This window comes from Nycticebus coucang, chromosome 18, assembly GCF_027406575.1.
Source record: "Nycticebus coucang isolate mNycCou1 chromosome 18, mNycCou1.pri, whole genome shotgun sequence".
Taxonomy (NCBI): domain Eukaryota; kingdom Metazoa; phylum Chordata; class Mammalia; order Primates; family Lorisidae; genus Nycticebus; species Nycticebus coucang.
In genome coordinates this window covers 40548955-40568562 of record NC_069797.1, presented here as the reverse complement: position 1 = coordinate 40568562, position 19608 = coordinate 40548955, and the positions used below count along the sequence as shown (strand labels likewise).

Here is a 19608-nt window from a genome sequence, read left to right as displayed (position 1 = left end):
CTTATGGGAGACACTTGTCAGGAGGCCGAGGCAAGAGTATCACTTGAGCCCAAGAGTTTGAGGTTGCTGTGAGCAAAGGACACCACAGCACTCTATTCTATTGAGGTTGACAAAATGAGATTCTGTCTCCAAAAAAAAAAAGTATTTTATTTTATTTTTCTGCATTTTTTATTTTTTTATTTTATTTTTTTTTGTAGAGACAGAGTCTCACTTTATGGCCCTCAGTAGAGTGCCGTGGCCTCACAAGCTCACAGCAACCTCCAACTCCTGGGCTTAAGCAATTCTCTTGCCTCAGCCTCCCGAGTAGCTGGGACTACAGGTGCCCGCCACAACGCCCGGCTATTTTTTGGTTGCAGTTTGGCTGGGGCCGGCGCCTTACCGACTGAGCCACAGGCGCCGCCCAAAAAAAAAGTATTTTAAATTATTTGTGCAATTACTATCCCCACATCCCTCCCTTCCTTTCTGCTATAAGACTTTAACATCATAGATCAGGTAATTATTACCTGTTTTTGAACTTGATGTAGATGGAGTCATACAAGGTATTTTTTTATGTGTCTGGCTTCTTTTGGTGAACATAAATTGTGAAATCTGTGATCTTGTGTATCACTGTCACTCATTCATTTCTAGTACTAGCTGTTGGGTTAATAATATCATCATTTATCCAGTCCAGTTCTGAACATTTAGAACTTTTGAGTTATTTCCTTTTTTTTGAGACAGAGTCTCACTGTGTCAGCCTCGGTAGAGTGCTGTGGCATTACAGCTCACAGCTACCTCTAACTTTTGGGCTTAAGCAATTCTCTTGCCTCAGCCTCCCAAGTAGCTGGGACTATAGGAGGTGCCCACCACAATGCCCGGCTATTTTTTTGTTGCAGTTGTCATTGTTGTTTAGCAGGCTCAGGCCGGGTTTGAACTCACCGGCCTCGGTGTATGTGGCTGGCACTCTACCCACTGAGCTACGAGCACCACTGAGTTATTTCCATTTCAGGGCTATTACAAAAGAAGATGCTGTGGCTATCATCTTATGAAATACCTGTTAAAACTCTTGTCCATTTTTATATTGTGTTGTCTTGTCATTTTCTTACTGACTTACAGAAGTGCTTTATGTACTATGCATATCATAAGTCTTTTGTTGTATACATGTGTTACAGATAACCTTCTCTTGTTCTACTCATTTTCTAATAGAGCTTTTTAAAAATAGAAGTATTTGGGTGGCGCCTGTGGCTCAGTGGGTAGGGCATTGGCCCCATATACCGAGGGTGGTGGGTTCAAACCCAGCCCCAACCAAACTGCAACAAGAAAATAGCCAGGCATTGTGGCAGGCGCCTATAGTCCTAGCTACTCGGGAGGCTAAGGCAAGAGAATTGCCTAAGCCTGGGGGTTGGAGGTTGCTGTGAGCTGTAACGCCACAGCACTGTACCGAGGATGACAAAATGAGACTCTATCTCTTAAAAAATAATAAAATAAAAGAAGTTCTTAAGTTTGATGTATTCAAATGCATCAGTCTTTTCTGAGGTGATTAGTGCCCTTTGTATTCTGTTTAAGAAATCTGGCTGGCGTTTAAAAAGATGCAGTCTTTACATCTTTTGTATTAACTTTGTTTGCAGTCTATAGCAATTGGTATGTTATCTTTCAGTTTTCTTTAGCCACTTGCTTAGAGATCAACATGTCTTAGATGTTGTGTAAAGGAAATATTATTAATAGGACTTAAATAGGTGGATGGAGTTGAAACACATTCTTCTTAGTAAAGTATCACAAGAATAGAAATCCAAATATCCAATGTACTCTACTAATATGAAACCAGAAGATGATCTAATATCCACTCACATAAGAGAAAAACTCAAATCAATTGGGTGGAGTGCAGGGAAATGAGGAAGCGGGGAAGAGAGAGGGGAATGGGTGTGCTCCCCATTTAATGGACACTATGTTAGGGTGTGTGGCACACCTCTTGGGGTCAGGATACAATTATAAGAGGGACTCTACTTTAAGCCAGGAGTTTGAGACCAGCCTGGCGACATAGTGAGATGCTCTCTCTACATAAAATGTTTAGAAATTAGACAGGTATGGTGGCACATACCTATAGTTCCAGCTACACAGGAGACTGAAGTGAGAGGATCACTTGAGCCTAGTAGGTAGTGGCACTTGGGCCATTACACAATACCCTGGACAACAGAGCAAGACGCTATCTCTTAAAGAAAGAAAAAAAAAGGCCAGGTTCAGTGGCTTATACCTGTAACTCTAGCACTCTGGAAGGCCAAGGCAAAAGTGCTTGAGCCAGGAGTCTGAGATGAACCTGAGACCTCATCTATACTAAAAATAGAAAAATTAGCCAACATTATGGCACACATTTGTAGTTCCAATGGCTTGGGAAGCTGAGCCAGAAGGATCACTTAATCCCATGAGTTAGAGATTGCAGTGAGGGACAATGATGCCACTACACACTATCCCAGGGCGATAAGAGTGAGACTCTGTCTGAGAGAGAGAGATGTTTTTCTACCTCAAAGTCATGAAGATGGTCTAGAAATTTTATTCTGAAAATTTTGTTTAAAACATCGACATCTAGGTCTTCTGTCCCAAAATTGATTTTTGTTATGGTGTGAGGTAGGGATCAAATTTTATTTTATTTTTGGTATGGATATGCAGTTGTCCCAGGACCATTTTATGAAAACACTGCCCTTTTCTCCATGCTGTGCTATCTTTATCATAAGTTGTGTATCCATATACGCGGGTCACTGTGAAAGTTTTGAGATAGACTCTGTTCCTTCCAAGAAACACAGTCAACAGTGTCCTTTCTGATTCACCCACTCAAGTTTCAATTTGCTTGGCTTACCAGTGTTGCTGGGAGGGCTTCATTTGTTTCTGTCCACAGGAGTTTTATGTTTTTTTTTGGAGGTAGAATCTCACTCTATCACTCTACCTAGAGTATCATGGCATCATCACAGTTCACAGCAACCTCAAACACTTGAGCTCAAGTGATCCACTTGCCTCAGTTTTTCTCTTTTTAGTAGAGATGGGGTCTTGCTTTTGGTCAGGCTGTTTTTGAACTCCTGAGCTCAAGCCATCTGCCCGCCTCAGCATCCCAGAGGGCTAGGATTATAGGCATGAGCCACCAAACTCAGCCAATTATACATTTCTTTTTTTTTTTTTTTTTGAGACAGAATCTCAAGCTGTCGCCCTTGGTAGAGTGCCGTAGTGTCAGAGCTCACAGCAACCCCAAACTCTTGGGCTTAAGCGATTCTCTTGCCTCAGCCTCCCAAGTAGCTGGGACTACAGGCGCTCACCACAACACCCAGCTGTTTTTGTTGTTGTTGTTGCCATTGTCGTTGTTTTAGCTGACCCGGGCTGAGTTTGAACCCACCAGTCTTGGTGTATGTGGCCAGCGCCCCACCTACCAAGCTGTGGGCACCACCTACATTTCTTGGTTTTTGTATCTCAAAACTTTTGTAATGACCCACATATATGTGGGTTTCTGTGATTTTATTTGCTCCATTCTAAAATGTCTAATAAAGTAGTTCAAAATTACTAACCTATACTACTGTGAAAAACAAACTTACTATGTAAAACTCAGTATCTGTTCATAGTTTTGTTTTTAGCCTAAAAGTTGTAAATATTTAGAATACTGTGTTGAGAAGTTACTGGGTTTATTTATACCCCCTCCTTTGGGTGTGGTTATGTTACTTACCTGAAAAACAATTAGGTTCATTTGTTTATGTTGTATTACATTTCGCCCCCTCCGTCTTTGTTTAGTTAATTTTTTTAAGGATGTGAAATATTAATATTCTATAATAAGAACTATACAGAAAAAGGTATGCTCAAGGATGTGTAATTTTCTCTAGTTTTTCCACCCATTATGAGTAAACAATCTGATTGTTTTATCTGGTATGTCTTTTTGCACACATGAGTAGTAAATAGTCTTTTATTTTCCCTTTCTCACATAAAAGATAACATACAATTGGGCAGCGCCTGTGGCTCAAAGGAGTAGGGCGCTGGCCCCATATGCCAAAGGTGGCTGGTTCATACCCAGCCCTGGCCAAAAACTGCAAAAAAAAAAAAAAAAAAAGATAACATACAATAGATATTCCTTTGTCCTTTGCTTTTTTAACTTAACAATATACCCTGTAAATCATTCCATAACTGTTGATCGAGAGCTTAGTTTACAGCTATGTAATATGCCATTCACTGAGTATGCTACAGTTGATCAAACCAACTGTATTTTCTTTTTTTTTTTTTTTTTTTTTTTTTTTTTGTAGAGACAGAGTCTCACTTTATGGCCCTCGGTAGAGTGCCGTGGCCTCACACAGCTCACAGCAACCTCCAACTCCTGGACTTAAGCGATTCTCTTGCCTCAGCCTCCCGAGCAGCTGGGACTACAGGCGCCCGCCACAACGCCCGGCTATTTTTTGGTTGCAGTTTGGCAGGGGCTGGGTTTGAACCCGCCACCCTCGGTATATGGGGCCGGCGCCTTACCGACTGAGCCACAGGTGCCGCCCCACCAACTGTATTTTCTTTCCTTTTTTCTTTTTCTTTTTTTTTGAGACAGAGTCTCAAGGTGTCACCCTGGATAGAGTGCTGTGGCGTCATAGCTCACAGCAACCTCTATCTTTTGGACTCAAGCAAACCTCTTGCCTCAGTTTTTCTGTTTTTAGTAAAGATGGGGGTTTCACTCTTGCCCAGACTGGTTTTGAACCTGTGAGCTCAAGTAATCCACCCACCTGGGCCTCCTAGAGTGCTAGGATTACAGGCATGAGCCACTGTGTCCAGCCCTCTCCTGTGTGTTTCCATTTTTTTCTAGTAATTTGCAGTTACGAACACTGCTGTGGTGAATAGCCTTGTGCGTATGTATTTTTCTGTTGGAAGTGGTGCCATTCTTCTTTACTTTGAGATCTTGTTAAATCAGTCCCTTCAAACCATGAAATTTTAAATTCTGTTCTAGTGTGGCCAATTGCTTTAGACAAGAGAAAATTAACTATTGATGGCACTGTGTTGAGAGGTCACTGATAAAAGATTTGTTACCTATTCCTTTCAGGGGGATAAAACTAAGCCACTCTATTTAAAATACTGAACATGTATTATAGAAATTGCTTGTTACTTCATTATTTGAGCTTGCTTTTCTTCCTTTTCTTTTTTATTACTTTCAGGGAAGAAACTGTTCGGTGAAGGCTACAGTGGACTAGAATATGATTATCGAGGCCTCATTAAACTTTACAACTCCATTGGAAATTATGAGAAAGTGTTTGAATATCACAATGTTCTGTCTAACTGGAACCGGTTGCGAGATCGGCAGTATTCAGTCACCGACGCTCTTGAAGACGTCAACACCAGCCCCCAGTCCACTGAGGAAGTGGTGCAGTCCTTCCTGATTTCTCAGGATGTTGAGGGACCGAGCTGCTGAGGGAGGACCTCAGTTAACCAATTACCTTTTCCCAGATTCCAGGGAATTCATACTGTGAAATCAAAACCATGTTGTTTTTAGGGGCTGGAATTTGCATTGAAACACTGGTCCAGTCCATTAAAGACCCCATTTGGGGTGACCCCTATCTTGCAGAGTGTCCGTAGGAATAAGCATATATTCAGTTATATTCAGCATGTACCGCATGTATAAGTAGTCTGGCCCACATTTTCAACCTAGTAGAACAAACAACAGAAAATCTTTTTTTCTTTTTAAAAAATAATTCATTTTGCAGAAAGTCTGAAAGAAAAAAAAAGAACCCCCAAATAAAACTATTTAAGAGTTTAAAAGAGTTGCATTCTTATTATGTAAGGATGATTTTAACAACTTTTTAACATAAAATTCTTCCATGTGGAGGTATTCAATACTGTATTATAAAGACGTTTTATGGGGAAATCTTTATATGCAGTATATAAAAGTTAACACAAGTACTAATGAAGGAGGGACATCTGACTTAGGTTTGGCTACCTTACCCAGAGAAGTGGATATAACCACTCTGGAGCTATATTACAAGGGAGTGACTGTCAGATTGATCTGAACTGGACCAGTGTTGAACTGTAAGTAATAGAAAATCTGATAGACCAGCAGTTTTAACCTTTTTGTGGGGGATCGGGGGTGGGTACAACAATGCAAGATGCTCTGATAGCATTTGCTAACAGGACCAGGAGCATATAAAAAGGACCAGCCTAATGTAGAAGGCGGTTACTTGGACCAGAGGCTTTAGATTGTTATTTTAGACCCTGCATATACTTTTATCAGTAGAATGATTTCATTTAATGTATAATGAAAAGTGATAATTCAAAAATTATATTCATATATCAAACTAGGAAAATTGGCAATTTCAGTGGCGTATCTTTAGTCCAGGTGCACAGATGGCAATGCCATAGCAAAGTCTGTGAATGTCTGCTGCAGCCGTCCCTCTCATTTTAAATGTCACCCCAATAATCAGTGCGGTTAACAAGGATATTGATTGGCCAAGTCGGGAAACAGCTTATGCTCACATGGGAATTTTAAGTTACTATATGATTTGTGGAGATTTATGAAAAATGAATGCCCTAAAATAAATCTTAGAAAATCCTCCATTTGTATGGTAAATAACAGTACAGCTGGGTCAATTTATTTGAAATCCAGGAGTCAAATGGAAAAATCCCCTAATGATATGTCTATTTCACTATTTTGTCTTTTTGTTTGTTGAGTTTTTATTTTATTTTACTTTTTAAAGCCAGTCAGGTTATTTGAAGTTGAGGTAATACTCAAATTTGACGATTTGTGACATACAGCATTCCCAGAAACAAAGGTCTTTTGCTGTTACCTCAATTCTTGCTATAGGGGCCCCTCTGTTGCCTCTGTAGTCAAGAATCTGGGTTTCCCCCCTATTTTCAGGGGTTCATGACTTGGCTGTTAAGATGTTGCTCCTGGCTAATGCTTGGAGTAGTCTGGGTGAGTGGATGTGTGTTGAATTTTTGGTTTTCTTTTAACATGCATGTTGGGTGGGAGGGGAAAAAATCTAAACTGTCCACCACATTGAGTACAGAAAGTGAAGATTTCAGATTTTATTTTAAGCACTTTTTTGAACTTTCCTACTAAAAATTTGCTTGAACTGTTATTTGCAGTCTTGTGAGCCAGTGTGTTTAAGTCCCCAGAAGGGAATTGACCTGGAGCTGTACCTAGAGATGGAGCAGAGTCACACCCTATGATGGTAACTATGTGATTTAGAAACCTGGGTTTATCCCTCAAATTGAATTCTTATTTTTTACATTTTGGACAAAGTTGGCACAAATCTGCAGTTTATTAAGCTGGTCTTCCTCCCAGTTAATTGTGATGTAATACAGAGAGGTTCCTCTTTATCAATTACCAAATAGTCTGTGTGACCAAGAACTAACATTTTTAAGTTACTCAGCTCTATCCTCATGGGCCTCTATATTTAGTATCTCCAAAGATATTTCCAGGACAGGCTTTGTATACTTTTATTGGTTATTTAGAATCCAGCGGTATGTTTGTGGTATAGGAATGTCATGGTAAATTGTTTTTCAATAAATATTTTGAAACATGTTTCATATGAAGTTTTTTTCTACTCAATTTGTATTTTTTGTTTTTGTGCACATATAGCATTTCTTAGGATAAAATCAAGCAAATGACTTACAGCCTCCTCCTCCCTAACTCAGTTGGAACTCAACTCAGCTTACACTCAGTGATAAAGCAGTGAGGATTCACAGGGTGATGTTAAGTGGCAGCCACTATTTTTTAAAACATTATTGGCAGTTTCTCCTTATCACCACTGCATTAATGTCGTTTTCTGTAAATCCATACATTTTTATGCTTTTAATGCATACACTCTAGCTTAAGAAAACAGATTTGCCATTTTCTGTTAATGATCTGACTTAATATGCTATTGTTTCTGGTTCTGATGAATAATACTGTAATAATCTTTTTAAAAAATCTGAAAGGATTAAAAGAATAAAATTTACCTCGCAATAACAGATAGCTTGCACAAACACTTTACATATGGGTTTGTATGTAAGGAACCCCTGGCCAACTTAAAGATTGTTCTGGAAGTTCAGCAAAATAATGTTAAATTAAGTGTCTCTTGTTCTTTGTCTTCTCTGTCTTTTCTCTTACCCAGTCTTCTTCCTAAAGTTTGGTGCTACTCAAGTTGGGTGCATCCGGGAGCTCTGTGAACACTTCATGTGTCACACAGGTGGACATTCGCGTCTGCACTCAGTTTAAGAGAGCTGATTGGTTTTTTAGAGCATAACTTTTATGGGTCCTCAAAACTGACTTTGCCCAAAGGATTGGGACCCTTACTGCCATCAAATCTCTGCTTGGTTAAAATTGAACTCATTACTGCCTTGTAGTGCCCTGCCCAGGTATTCTCTCATTTGTGAAAGTTGGGGATTTTAGAAAGGCCCTTATCTCTAGTCTGTTAGGAATTGTTAATAATTATGTGAAAATTAAGTACAGAGGCTGCAATCTTAGAAATAATGAGGGGAACATTTGGCTGCTCCTTATAGTACACACAGAAAGCTAAACAGCAAACACATGCCTGAACCATGATTTTTGCCAAAACTTTACAAGTTGAAGGAATGATTTGCTAAGTAGCGAATAGAGTTAACTGCCACTTACTTTTTATGTTTTCCCTAGAACTTGTAGCCTTGCTGCTTCCATACTTTTTCTGAATAGCAAAGTTACTACTGGAAAAAATGCTAATTTATAAGTACAAAATTTGTAAAGAGTTTTATTTTTGCTTTAAAAATTTAATGTGTATTTCACCTCTTGGCTTTGGAGGACCTCAGTTGCCAGGAAATTCTTCTTTTTTTTAACATAACATTTGGATTATTCTCCAGCTTGAACACTAGTAGTTCTTTTGTCCACAAATCTCAGGAATGTTTTAAGCAGAAAAACTGGTTTTACCCTGTTGATCTGAAGGAGTGTGCTTTAGGATTTATTAAATAATACTATTCTTTAATTGCAATCCTAGGTATCTATAGCATGAGTGGCCTTAGTGAGTTTGTTGAAGTGCACATGTTTTTCAAAAGTAAAATTTAAGATTAAAATATATGCTATATATAGATATCTAGAAAACTTGGTTTGTGGTGCACAGTTCAATGTTGGATCACTAAGTAACCGTTGCAGGTACCAGTTGTGTAACATAACTCATTTCTGTATATTCCTTTTATGGGAAGATATGTTGCCATGGTAACTAAACTTTTCAATTGAGTTCTACTTTTATGATGTGAATGAATGCTACATTTTATTAAATATTACCAAGTCAGTACTATTTTTATACTTTATTAAGCAACAGGGGATTTTAGTTTAATAGACTCAAAATAAAAAAAAGCTCTTAATGGAACAATTAAAAGCAAATTACTAACAATCTTTACATGAAAATCCCCACTAATCGTGCCACAGTAATTTCTATAGAAATATCTAAGGTCATTAAATAGATTTTTGAAGACAGCTCTTCATTGTGTCAGAATGACCTTTCCTATCATCCTCACCAACTTGTAGTGCCCACCATTATTTGTAACTATTAAAACCATACTAAGTATGTTTGTAACCAGCATTGTGATATATTCTGTACTTGTATTGCTAAAAAATGAATTATTGACTTAATAAATATAGTGTTCCTGCATTCATAGTGTATCTGTTTCCAATTTAGTTGTGATTTCTGTTGGTTGAGATTTGGGATTACTTAAATTTTTATTAAAGAACCCCATGAAAAAAAAAAAAAAAGAACTCCATGAGACAAACTGTCGGAACTAGAATAAAAAATGCTCTTGGTTAGCTGGGCATGGTGGCTCACTCCTGTAAGGAGACTAAGGTGGGCTGATGGCTTGAGCTCACCAGTTCAAGACCAGCCTGAGCAAGAGTGAGACCCTCGTCTCCAAAAATAGCCAGGCATTGTGGCAGGCACCTGTAGTCCCAGCTACTTGGGAAGTTGAGGGAAGAGAGCACTCGAGTGCAAGAGTTTGAGGTTGTTGTGAGCTGTGACACCAGGGCCCTCTACCCCAAGGGCAGCAAAAGTGAAACTGTCTTTAAAAAAAAATGCTCTTGGGCGGCGCCTGTGGCTCAGTGAGTAGGGCGCCGGCCCCATATGCCGAGGGTGGCGGGTTCAAACCCAGCCCCGGCCAAACTGCAACAACAACAACAAAAAAAATAGCCGGGCATTGTGGCGGGCGCCTGTAGTCCCAGCTACTCGGGAGGCTGAGGCAAGAGAATCGCGTAAGCCCAAGAGTTAGAGGTTGCTGTGAGCCGTGTGACGCCACGGCACTCTACCAAGGGCGGTACAGTGAGACTCTGTCTCTAAAAAAAAAAAAAAAAAAAATGCTCTTGTTCAAGAAAATTATGATGTGTGGTCGGGCACAGTGCCTCACTTTGGGAAGCTCAGGCAGAAGGATTGTTTCAGGCCAGGAGTGAGTTCAAGGCCAGCCTGAGCAAGGGTGAGACCCCTATCCCTACAAAAAAGTAGAAAAATCAGCCAGGTGTTGTGGAGCAATTATAGTCACAGCCACTCAGGAGGCTAAGGCAGGAGGATCACTTGAACCCAGAAGACTGAAGTTGGCAGAGAGCTATGATGAGGCCACTGCATTCTAGCCTGATGACAGAACAAGACCCTGTCTTCAAAAAAAAAAAAGAATTAAGATGTGTGGCAGAGAAGGCTCATGGTAACAACATCTGGAGACTGTACTCATAAAAAGCACTACGTTAATGTGTGGGGATTTTTTAGACTACAAAAGTAACTATAACGTTCTTTTTGGCATCTTACTCTAAAAGGCTAAACCTGGGTGCTTAGAGATTCAGTAAAAGTTCTACTGAAATAGTGGAGAAAACCATAGATTTGGATTTCTGCTCTAGCTCTGTCTCTGAAATGTAGGATTGTGAGTTATGTCATTATAATCCTCTTTGTGTTTTATTTCCTCACATGAATGAAGGGGTCAAATTAGGTCTTCAAAAACACCATAGGGTTGGGCCCAGTGGCTCGTGCCTGTAATCCTAGCACTCTGGGGGCCAAGGAAGGTGGATCGTTTGAGCTCAAAAGTTTGAGACCAGCCTGAGCAAGAGCGAGACTCTGTGTCTACTAAAAATAGAAAAACTAGCCAGGCGTTGTGGCAGGTGCCTATAGTCCTTGGGAGACTGAGGCAAGAGGATCACTTGAGCCCAAGAGTTTGAGGTGTGAGCTATGACCCCACAGTACTCTAATGCACAAAGTGAGACTATCTCAACAAAAAACCCAAAAAACTCCACCAAACCATGAAATAGCATAAATCTTAATAAGCACTAAAAAAAGGTTACAAGAAATGAAGCCTTATTTTAAAACAAAGAAAATATTTTATACAAAAATTCCACCTTCACTTAAGATAATCAGCACTACCTTCATTGCCTACCACCTTCAGCAAAATTGAATTTTTACATTCATTTATTTTTATTTATTTACATACATTTTTTGAGACAGAGTCTCACTTTGTTGCCCTCAGTAGAGTGCTGTGGTGTCATAGCTCTCAGCAACCTCAAACTCTTGAGTTCAAGCAATTCTCTTGCCTCAGCCTACTAAGTAGCCAGGACTACTGGCCCCCACCACAATGCCTGGCTATTTTTAGACACAGAGTCTTGCATTTGCTCAGGCTGGTTTTGAACCTGTGAGCTCAAGCAATCCATCCTAGCACTCTCGGCCTCCCAGAATGCTAGGATTACAGGTATGAGCCACCATGCCTGGCCTCTCCTAGATACTTTAAGCACATTATTTATTTTAGAGACAGTTTCCCTCTGTCACCTAGGCTGGAGTGCAGTGGCAACATAGCTCACTGTAAATCAAACTCCTGGGCTCCAGCATCCTCCTGCCTCAGCTGAATAAGCAGCTAAGACTACACGCATGAGCCACCACACTTGCCTAGTTTTTCTTATTTTTTGTAGAGATGGGGGTCTCAGTATGTTGCTTGGGCTCATCTTGGACTCCTGGCATCAAGCACTCCTCCAGCCTCAGCCCCTCAAAGTACCACCATGCCTAGCCTGAGTACAATTAACACTAGTGAATTGTACACTTAAAAAGGTTAAAATGAGGCCAGGTACAGTGGCTCACACCTGTAATCTTAGCACTTTGGGAGGCCAAGGTGGTTGGATTGCTTGAGCTCAAGAGCTTGAGAACAGCCTGAATAAGAGTGAGACCCTGTCTCTACTAAAAATAGAAAAACTATGGCTCAGTGGGTAGGGCGCTGGCCCCATATACTGAGGGTGGTGGGTTTGAACCTGGCCCCGGTCAAATTGCAACAAAAAATAGCCAGGCGTTGTGGCAGCCACCTATAGTCCCAGCTACTCGGGAGGCTGAGGCAAGAGAATCACCTAAGCCCAGGAGTTGGAGGTTGCTGTGAGCTGTATGACACCATGGCACTCTACCAAGGGCAATAAAGTGAGACTCTGTCTCTACAAAAAAAAAAAAGAAAGAAAGAAAGAAAGAAAAATAAAAAAATAGCTGGGCATTGTGGAGGCACCTGTAGTCCCAGGTGCTTAGGAGGCTGAGGCAAAAGGATTGCGCAAGCCTAAGAGATTGAGGTTGCTGTGAGCTACATTGATGCCGTAGCACTCTACCCAGAGAACAGAGTGAGACTGTCTCAAACAAAATGGCTAAGATGGAAAATTTTATGTGTATTTTACCACAGTTAAAAAAAAAAAAAAATCAGGGCAGGCTGGTGCAGTGGCTCACACCTGTAATCCTAGCACTGAGAGGCTGAGGTGGGTGGACTGCTTGAGCTCAGGAGTTTGAGACCAGCCTGAGCGAGAGTGAGACCCTGTCTCTAAAAATAGAGACATGATGGTGAGTACTTGTACTCCCACCTACTGGGAAGGCTGAGGCAAGAGAATCATTTGAGCCCAAGAGTCTGAGGTTGCTGTGAGCTGTGACACTACAGCACTCTATCGAGGGTGACATAGTGAGACTCTGTCTCAAAAAAAAAAAGGGCAAAGGCTTTTAATTTGCATAAGCAGTTAAGTATGATGCATAGTCTGAAAAAAAATCTGCCATCACTTTCAGATAGTGCTTTGATAAATATCTAGCGTGATTTATTTCTGAATTAGAACTTTGATATAACCTGCCAGAGTTGGTTTGCCTTTAAATTCCTTCTCAGTACAGAATCAGGCTTTGGCTTTCACTCTTGCTACTATTTAAACAGCTTGAATATTTTTCTTTCCTGTTACATAACGACTGGTTATTTCTCTTTATGATGCTAAGAATGACCCAGATGTTGCCTATTGTTTAACTGGTCCGTAAGATTTTTAGTATCATTGACTATTTTTCATTTCTAAAAGTTGGTTCTTATTTGAATGTGTATACTCTTTTCCTATCACATTCTATTTTTTTCTTATTATACTGTTTCTCTTTTTTTTTTCGTTTTTTTTTTTTTTTTTTTTTTTTTTTGTAGAGACAGAGTCTCACTTTATGGCCCTCGGTAGAGTGCCGTGGCCTCACACAGCTCACAGCAACCTCCAACTCCTGGGCTTAAGCGATTCTCTTGCCTCAGCCTCCCGAGCAGCTGGGACTACAGGCGCCCGCCACAACGCCCGGCTATTTTTTGGTTGCAGTTGGGCCGGGGCCCGGTTTAAACCCACCACCCTCGGTATATGGGGCCGGCGCCTTACCGACTGAGCCTCAGGCGCCGCCCCTCTCTCTCTCTTTTTTTTGAGACAAGAGTCTTATCTGTCTCCCAAGCTAGACTATAGTGATGTCATTATAATTCACTGCAACCTCCAAGTCCTGGACTTGAGCCATTCTCCTGCCTCAGCCTCCCAAATAGCTGGAACTATAGGCAAACACCAACATGGCCAGCTAATTTTTCTATTTTTTGTAGAGACAGGTTCTCATTCTTGCTCAGGCTGATCTTGAACCCCTGGGCTCAAGTGATCCTCTTGCCTGGATCCCCCAAAGTGCTAGGATTACAGACATGAGCCACGGTGCTCGGTGTTCTTTTTCATTAAATCCCAACCTTACATGGACAGACAGACCCATGGATTAGGACAGGAAGTTCAGAAATGACCCCAAATAAATCAGGAAGTCAACATATAAGGGTGGAATTTTAAAATAAGTGAAAAAAAGATGAATTTTTACCCCATATGATAATGCAAAAGCAACTGTTTAGCCATCATAAAATAAGTATGTTGGATTCCTACATAAAACTTAAGCCAAAATAAATGTCTGGTCAATGATTTAAATATAAATACTGAAACATGAAGAGTCCGAGGCTGGGTGTGGTGGCTCACACCTGTAATCCCAGAAGTTGGAAGGCCGAGACAGGTGGATTGTCTGAGCTCACAAGTTCAAGACCAGCCTGAACAACAGCAAGACCCTGTCCCAAAAAAATAGCCAGGTGTTGTGGCAAGCACCTCTAGTCCCAGCTACTTGGAAGGCTGAAGCAAGAGAATCACTTGAGTCCAAGAGTTTGAGGTTGCTGTGAGCTGTGATGCCAAAGCACTCTACCGAGGGCAACAAAGTGACACTCTGTCTCAGAAAAATAACAACAACAAATCATAAAGAGTCTTACAGGGAAACAGGAGAATTTTCGATATTAGAGTTCTGAGTGGGGTAGGCCTTTCAAATCATAAAAAGACACAAAAGAAAGACCGATTACTTGTCTAAAAATAGAAAATGTTTCTGCTTGTAAAGACAAGTAAACAGTATAAAGTCAGAAGATGGAAGCATAGTGTGTAATGTAAGGAGGCCCGGCCAGTCAACATCTCACCTCAGCCATGCCAGCCCCTGCGCCCCCAATTTCTTCTGTGCAGTAGGAAGGGGTCTCCTTTGTAAGTTTAACAGGAAATTCAATGAGAATGGATGCAAAGCATTTTGCCATCTCTTCTGAGCTACATGCATTTGTGATACTGTTATTACAAAGAGCAAACTGTGGGTGACTCCAGGCAGACTGAAATTGGAATGGGTCAGGCAATGTTCAGTCATTACACCTGTGGTTAGGAGCCTCTTTCATTTAAAACTTTAGAGAAAATACCTCTTATTCTCTAGGAGACAGACTCTCTGAAGGTCTGCCTGATCTGACCATTAATGAGGCATTTTCTCCAGGGTAAACCTTACCTATAAGGCAGCATGGGACAAGGTATGATTTGGGGATTTCCATCAAGGCTCCCTACTTCCCCGTAACCTCTTCCCATTACACCTGTTTCTGGTGGCTCCAAGACTTGGGGCCCAAGTTCACCATTATAGAGTCATGCTTTGGGTAGAGATATCTTTTAATTTTTTAAAGGCAAACATGAAACAAAGTTTACTGAGAAACAGAAAGATAGGTTTACAGAGTAAGTTTACAAAGCAGGATATGTTTGTATAGACGGTGAATGGGCCTCCATTGCCAAGGCAGATAGACAAGCTGGATAGAGATATCTTGACTAAGAAAATACAATCCTAGAATTCATACAGTTAGTCTTAAGGATTATTTATATTTTGTGAGAAATGAGTGTGTTGACCAAGAGTAGGTAGATTGTACGCCATTGGTGCATGGAAAGTATGCTGGCCTGGGAGACCTCAGGGCTGAGTCCTAGTTCCAGTTCTGTCGTTGACACTGACCTCCTATATGACCTTGGAGAAGTTACTTTTCTTCTTGGTTCTCTGTTTTCCCCTCTGAACTAGGAAGTGGTTAGTCAAAATTCTCTCTCTCTCTTTTTTTTTTTTTTTTTGAGACAGAGTCTCACTTTGTCACCCTTGGTAGAAGGCTGTGGTGTCACAGCTCACAGCAACCTCAAACCCTTGGGCTCAAGTGATCCTCTTGCCTCAGCCTCCCAAGTAGCTGGGACTACAGGTGCCCACCACAACACCCAGCTACTTTTAGAGTTGAAGTCTTGCTCCAGCTCAGGCTGGTCTCAAACTCCTGAGCTCAGGTGATCCACCTTGCTCGGCCTCCCAGAGTGCTAGGATTACAAGTGTAAGCCACCGTGCCCGCCTTTTTTGGGGGTGGGAAGAGGTTGGGTGCAGTGTGTTGAGGTGGTCACCCATTTCAAAAAAAAATCCTCTCTTTTAATTCATTCATTCATTCAGTGAAAGTTTGTTCTATATCTACTATGTCCTGGGTACTACCGTAATTGCTTGGAATACAGCAAAAACAAGGCAGACAAAAATCTCTGCCCTTGTGGAATTTATATTCTAAGAAGACAAACAGGAAAGATAATCATTAAATAAATTATATGGTATTTGGAGGGGTCTAAATGCTTTAGGAAAACAAAAACAGAGTAAGTTGTATTTAGGTATGTGGCAGAGGGTTGTAATTTTAAACAAGGGGATGGGCGGTGCCTGTGGCTCAAGGAGTAGGGCGCTGGTCCCATATGCCAGAGGTGGCGGGTTCAAACCCAGCCCCGGCCAAAAAAAAAAAAACAAGGGGATAAACTAGGCCACATAAAGAAGGTGGTATTTGAATAAAGATCTAAAGGGGGCTCAATGCCTGTGGCTCAAGCGGCTAAGGCGCCAGCCATATACACCTGAGCTGGTGGGTTCGAATCCAGCCAGGGCTCGCCAGACAACAATGACGGCTGCAACCAAAAAATAGCTGGGCGTTGTGGCGGGTGCCTGTAGTCCCAGCTACTTGGGAGGAGGAGGCAGGAGAATCACTTGAGCCCAGGAGTTGGAGGTTGCTGTGAGCTGTGATGCCACAGCACTCTACCCAGGGAGACAGCTTGAGGCTCTGTCTTAAAAAAAAAAAAAAAAAAGATCTAAAGGCAATGAAGGAGTTAGCCAAATGGATATGTTGGGAAAGGGCATTGCGCACGGATGCAACACCAGGGGAAAGGGCCTGTGGCAGTAGTGTGCTTGGAAAATGTGAGAAAAGTAATGACGAGGGCAGAGAGGTACCAAAATGGGCCGCAGAGATAAATCTTAGGGGCCGCTGTAGGCCCTTGCAGTGATTTTTTTTGCTCTTTGAAATGAAGAGCTGAGGGAGGATTTTGATCAGGGCAATAATGCACCAACTGCTTTTTGGAATCTAATAGCCTGTTGAATTTGAGGAAAGAGATAAGAGGGCTCCAAAACCAAGCCTTGTCTTTTGTCCATTTTGTCCTCCGACCTCCCTACTGTTCTCAAGGCTCGCACAAATCTCCCCCAGCCTCCCTTCCTATGATCTTTTCAACTTTTCACCGTCGGAAGAATAAGGCTGTGGTGTCCCAAACTCCCGCTAGGTGGCGGTGCAGCTCCGCGTACCGGGCACACCTATCTTGGACGTTCCCAAACATCCAAATTGCACTTGTCAGTGAAATCTCTCACCAGAGACAAAACTGAAGAGCCCATAATCATCATGGACACGCTCCAGCTTGCCTGGCCTTCGCTCTCAAACCCTCCCTGCTTTGTCAAAGCCGTCAGGGAGCCGTCAAGCGAGGCTGACCCCAGGCTCGTGCCTTAACAGTCTCATCTTGCCACTTCCAGGCGGCCATGGCTGTCAGGGAAACCCAGCTGGCACTTCTCTCCGTCATCCTCGCTCCTTTTTTGTCATGCTGTTCTGCTTCCCTGTGCTTATTCTTCAAGCCTACACTGATATTCATTTTAATATCTTAAGTCTATGATGATGCCCACTCCTCAATACACACTGAGGGATGGAAGGAGAAAGAGTCACCTACTTTTGCCCTGGCCCTTCCTGCTCCAGGGCAGCACTGGGTTAATAACCTGTCTCCTGTGTTTCTGGGAAATAATTGGACCTGCTTCCCCTCCGGGACTTGACTACCATCAGGTCTGCCTAGCTAGAAGCAATGTACCATCTTCACTTCCTCCTCCTCCCTCCCTCACTTTCTCAGCTCCCAAATCTGTCTCTAAAAACTGTCCATTTTACCTTATATAAACTCATAAATTCATTACTCCGCCTTTTCTGCATCCCTTCTTTGCCTTTGTATACTCCAGGGGTAGCAAGATACGGGAGTCACGGGTGGTGCCTGTGGCTCAAGGAGTAGGGCGCCGGTCCCATATGCCGGAGGTAGCGGGTTCAAACCCAGCCCCGGCCAAAAACCACAAAAAAAATAAAAAAAGATACCGGAGTCACATAGGTGATCTAAATGAGTGAAAAGGGCCAGCGTGTAAGGCAGTAGGGAGAGTTGAGGACTGTGGTGAACTGGAAAGTGCATCAGTGAGGCCTGTGCAACTGCTCCTCAACCCCAGCCAGTTGTCACGTGCAATAAAAGTCCAAGTGCAGACAATTTTTACAGTCGTCGTGCACAAATGAAAGCCCAAGTATGGACAGTTTAACAAGAAGCCAGAAATTGGGGGAGGTGGGGTTTCCAGAGACGAAGTCTTTCTTTGTTGCCCACGGTAGAGTACAGTGGCCATCATAATAGCTCACAGCAATTTCAAACTCATGGTCTCAAGCAATCCTCCTACCTCAGTCTCCCAAGCAGCTATAGGCACATGCCACCAGGCCCAGCTAATTTTTCTGTTTTAGTAGAGACAGTTTCTCGCTCAGGCTGGTCTCCAACTCCTGAGCTCTAGAAATCCTCCAGCCTCAGCCTCATGGAGTGCTATGATTATAGGGATGAGCCATTGCACCTGGCCCAATCTGTTGGGTTTTTTTTGGTAGGGGGGAGTTGAGAAAGAGTTTCACTCTGTTGGCCTGGATAGATGGTAGTGTCATTGTAGCTCACAGAAATCTCAAACTCCTGTGTTCAAGTGATCCTCTTGCCTCAGCCTCTTGAGTAGCTGGGATAGCTCAGGATGTTCTGCTAGTTTTTTCTATATTTAAAAGAGATTGGCTTGGTGCCTGTGGCTCAAGTAGCTAAGGCGCCAACCACATACACCTGAGCTGTATACCTCCAGCCCAGGCCCACCAAACAACAATGACAGCTGCAACCAAAAAATAGCTGGGTGTTGTGGCGGGCACCTGTAGTCCCAGCTACTTGGGAGGTGGAAGCAAGAGAATTGCTTGAGCCCAGGAGTTGGAGGTTGCCGTGAGCTGTGATGCTGTGATGAGCTGTGATACCCAGGGTGACAGCTTGAGGCTCTGTTTCAAAAAAAAAGAAAAAAGAAGAGATGGGGGTCTCGCTCTTGCTCAGGCTGGTCTCAAAACTCTTGAGCTCAAGTGATCCTGCCACCTCAGCCTCCCAGAGTGCTAGGATTAAAGCATGAGCCACTTTACCTGGCCTGATCTAATGTTTTTAATATGAAATATTCCAAGTGTTCTTTTTAAGAGACAGAGTCTCCCTATGTTGCCCAGGCTGGAATACAGTGGCTATTCATAGGCATGACCCATGAGCTATGGCTCACTGCAGCCTCAATCATCTGACCTCAAGCAATCCTCCCATCTCAGCCTCCTGAGTAGCTGGAACTACAGTTGTGTGCCACCATGCCTGGCATGCCAAGTTTTAATACTAGCAACTAATTTTCTTTTTAATTTTTTTAATAAGTAGACTACCACCAGGGACAAGCAAAACGCACTGGTGGTCTGATTTTAGCACATGGGCTGCCAATTTTTTTACCCCTGGCTTGAAGACCATCCTAGCTGTTATTATTGTATTGTCTTCGGTCCCCTACTTTCAGTCTCACTCACTTTTGTGCACTCGGCTCACAGTCACGGGAGTATAACCCCAACACCCAAGTCACACCAGTTCATTCCACTGCTTGACACCTCCCTTGTCACTGCCAGCACCAAGTTACCCACAAAATGAAGTCGAGATGGTCTGGGCAGGCTGCCAGACTTGTCACT

At 42.2% G+C, this 19608-nt stretch overlaps 1 protein-coding gene across 1 annotated transcript in view; it reads left to right on the top strand.

Moving 5' to 3' along the window:
* The window catches only part of APPBP2 (amyloid beta precursor protein binding protein 2), a 90547-nt gene extending 80969 nt beyond the window's left edge, over nucleotides 1-9578 (top strand). The window contains exon 13 of the mRNA XM_053570198.1: nucleotides 5136-9578. Within this exon, the coding sequence (XP_053426173.1) occupies nucleotides 5136-5389 (254 nt within the window). The 3' untranslated portion in view covers nucleotides 5390-9578. The remainder of the gene's footprint in view (nucleotides 1-5135) is intronic.
* The last annotated feature ends 10030 nt before the right edge of the window (nucleotides 9579-19608 follow it).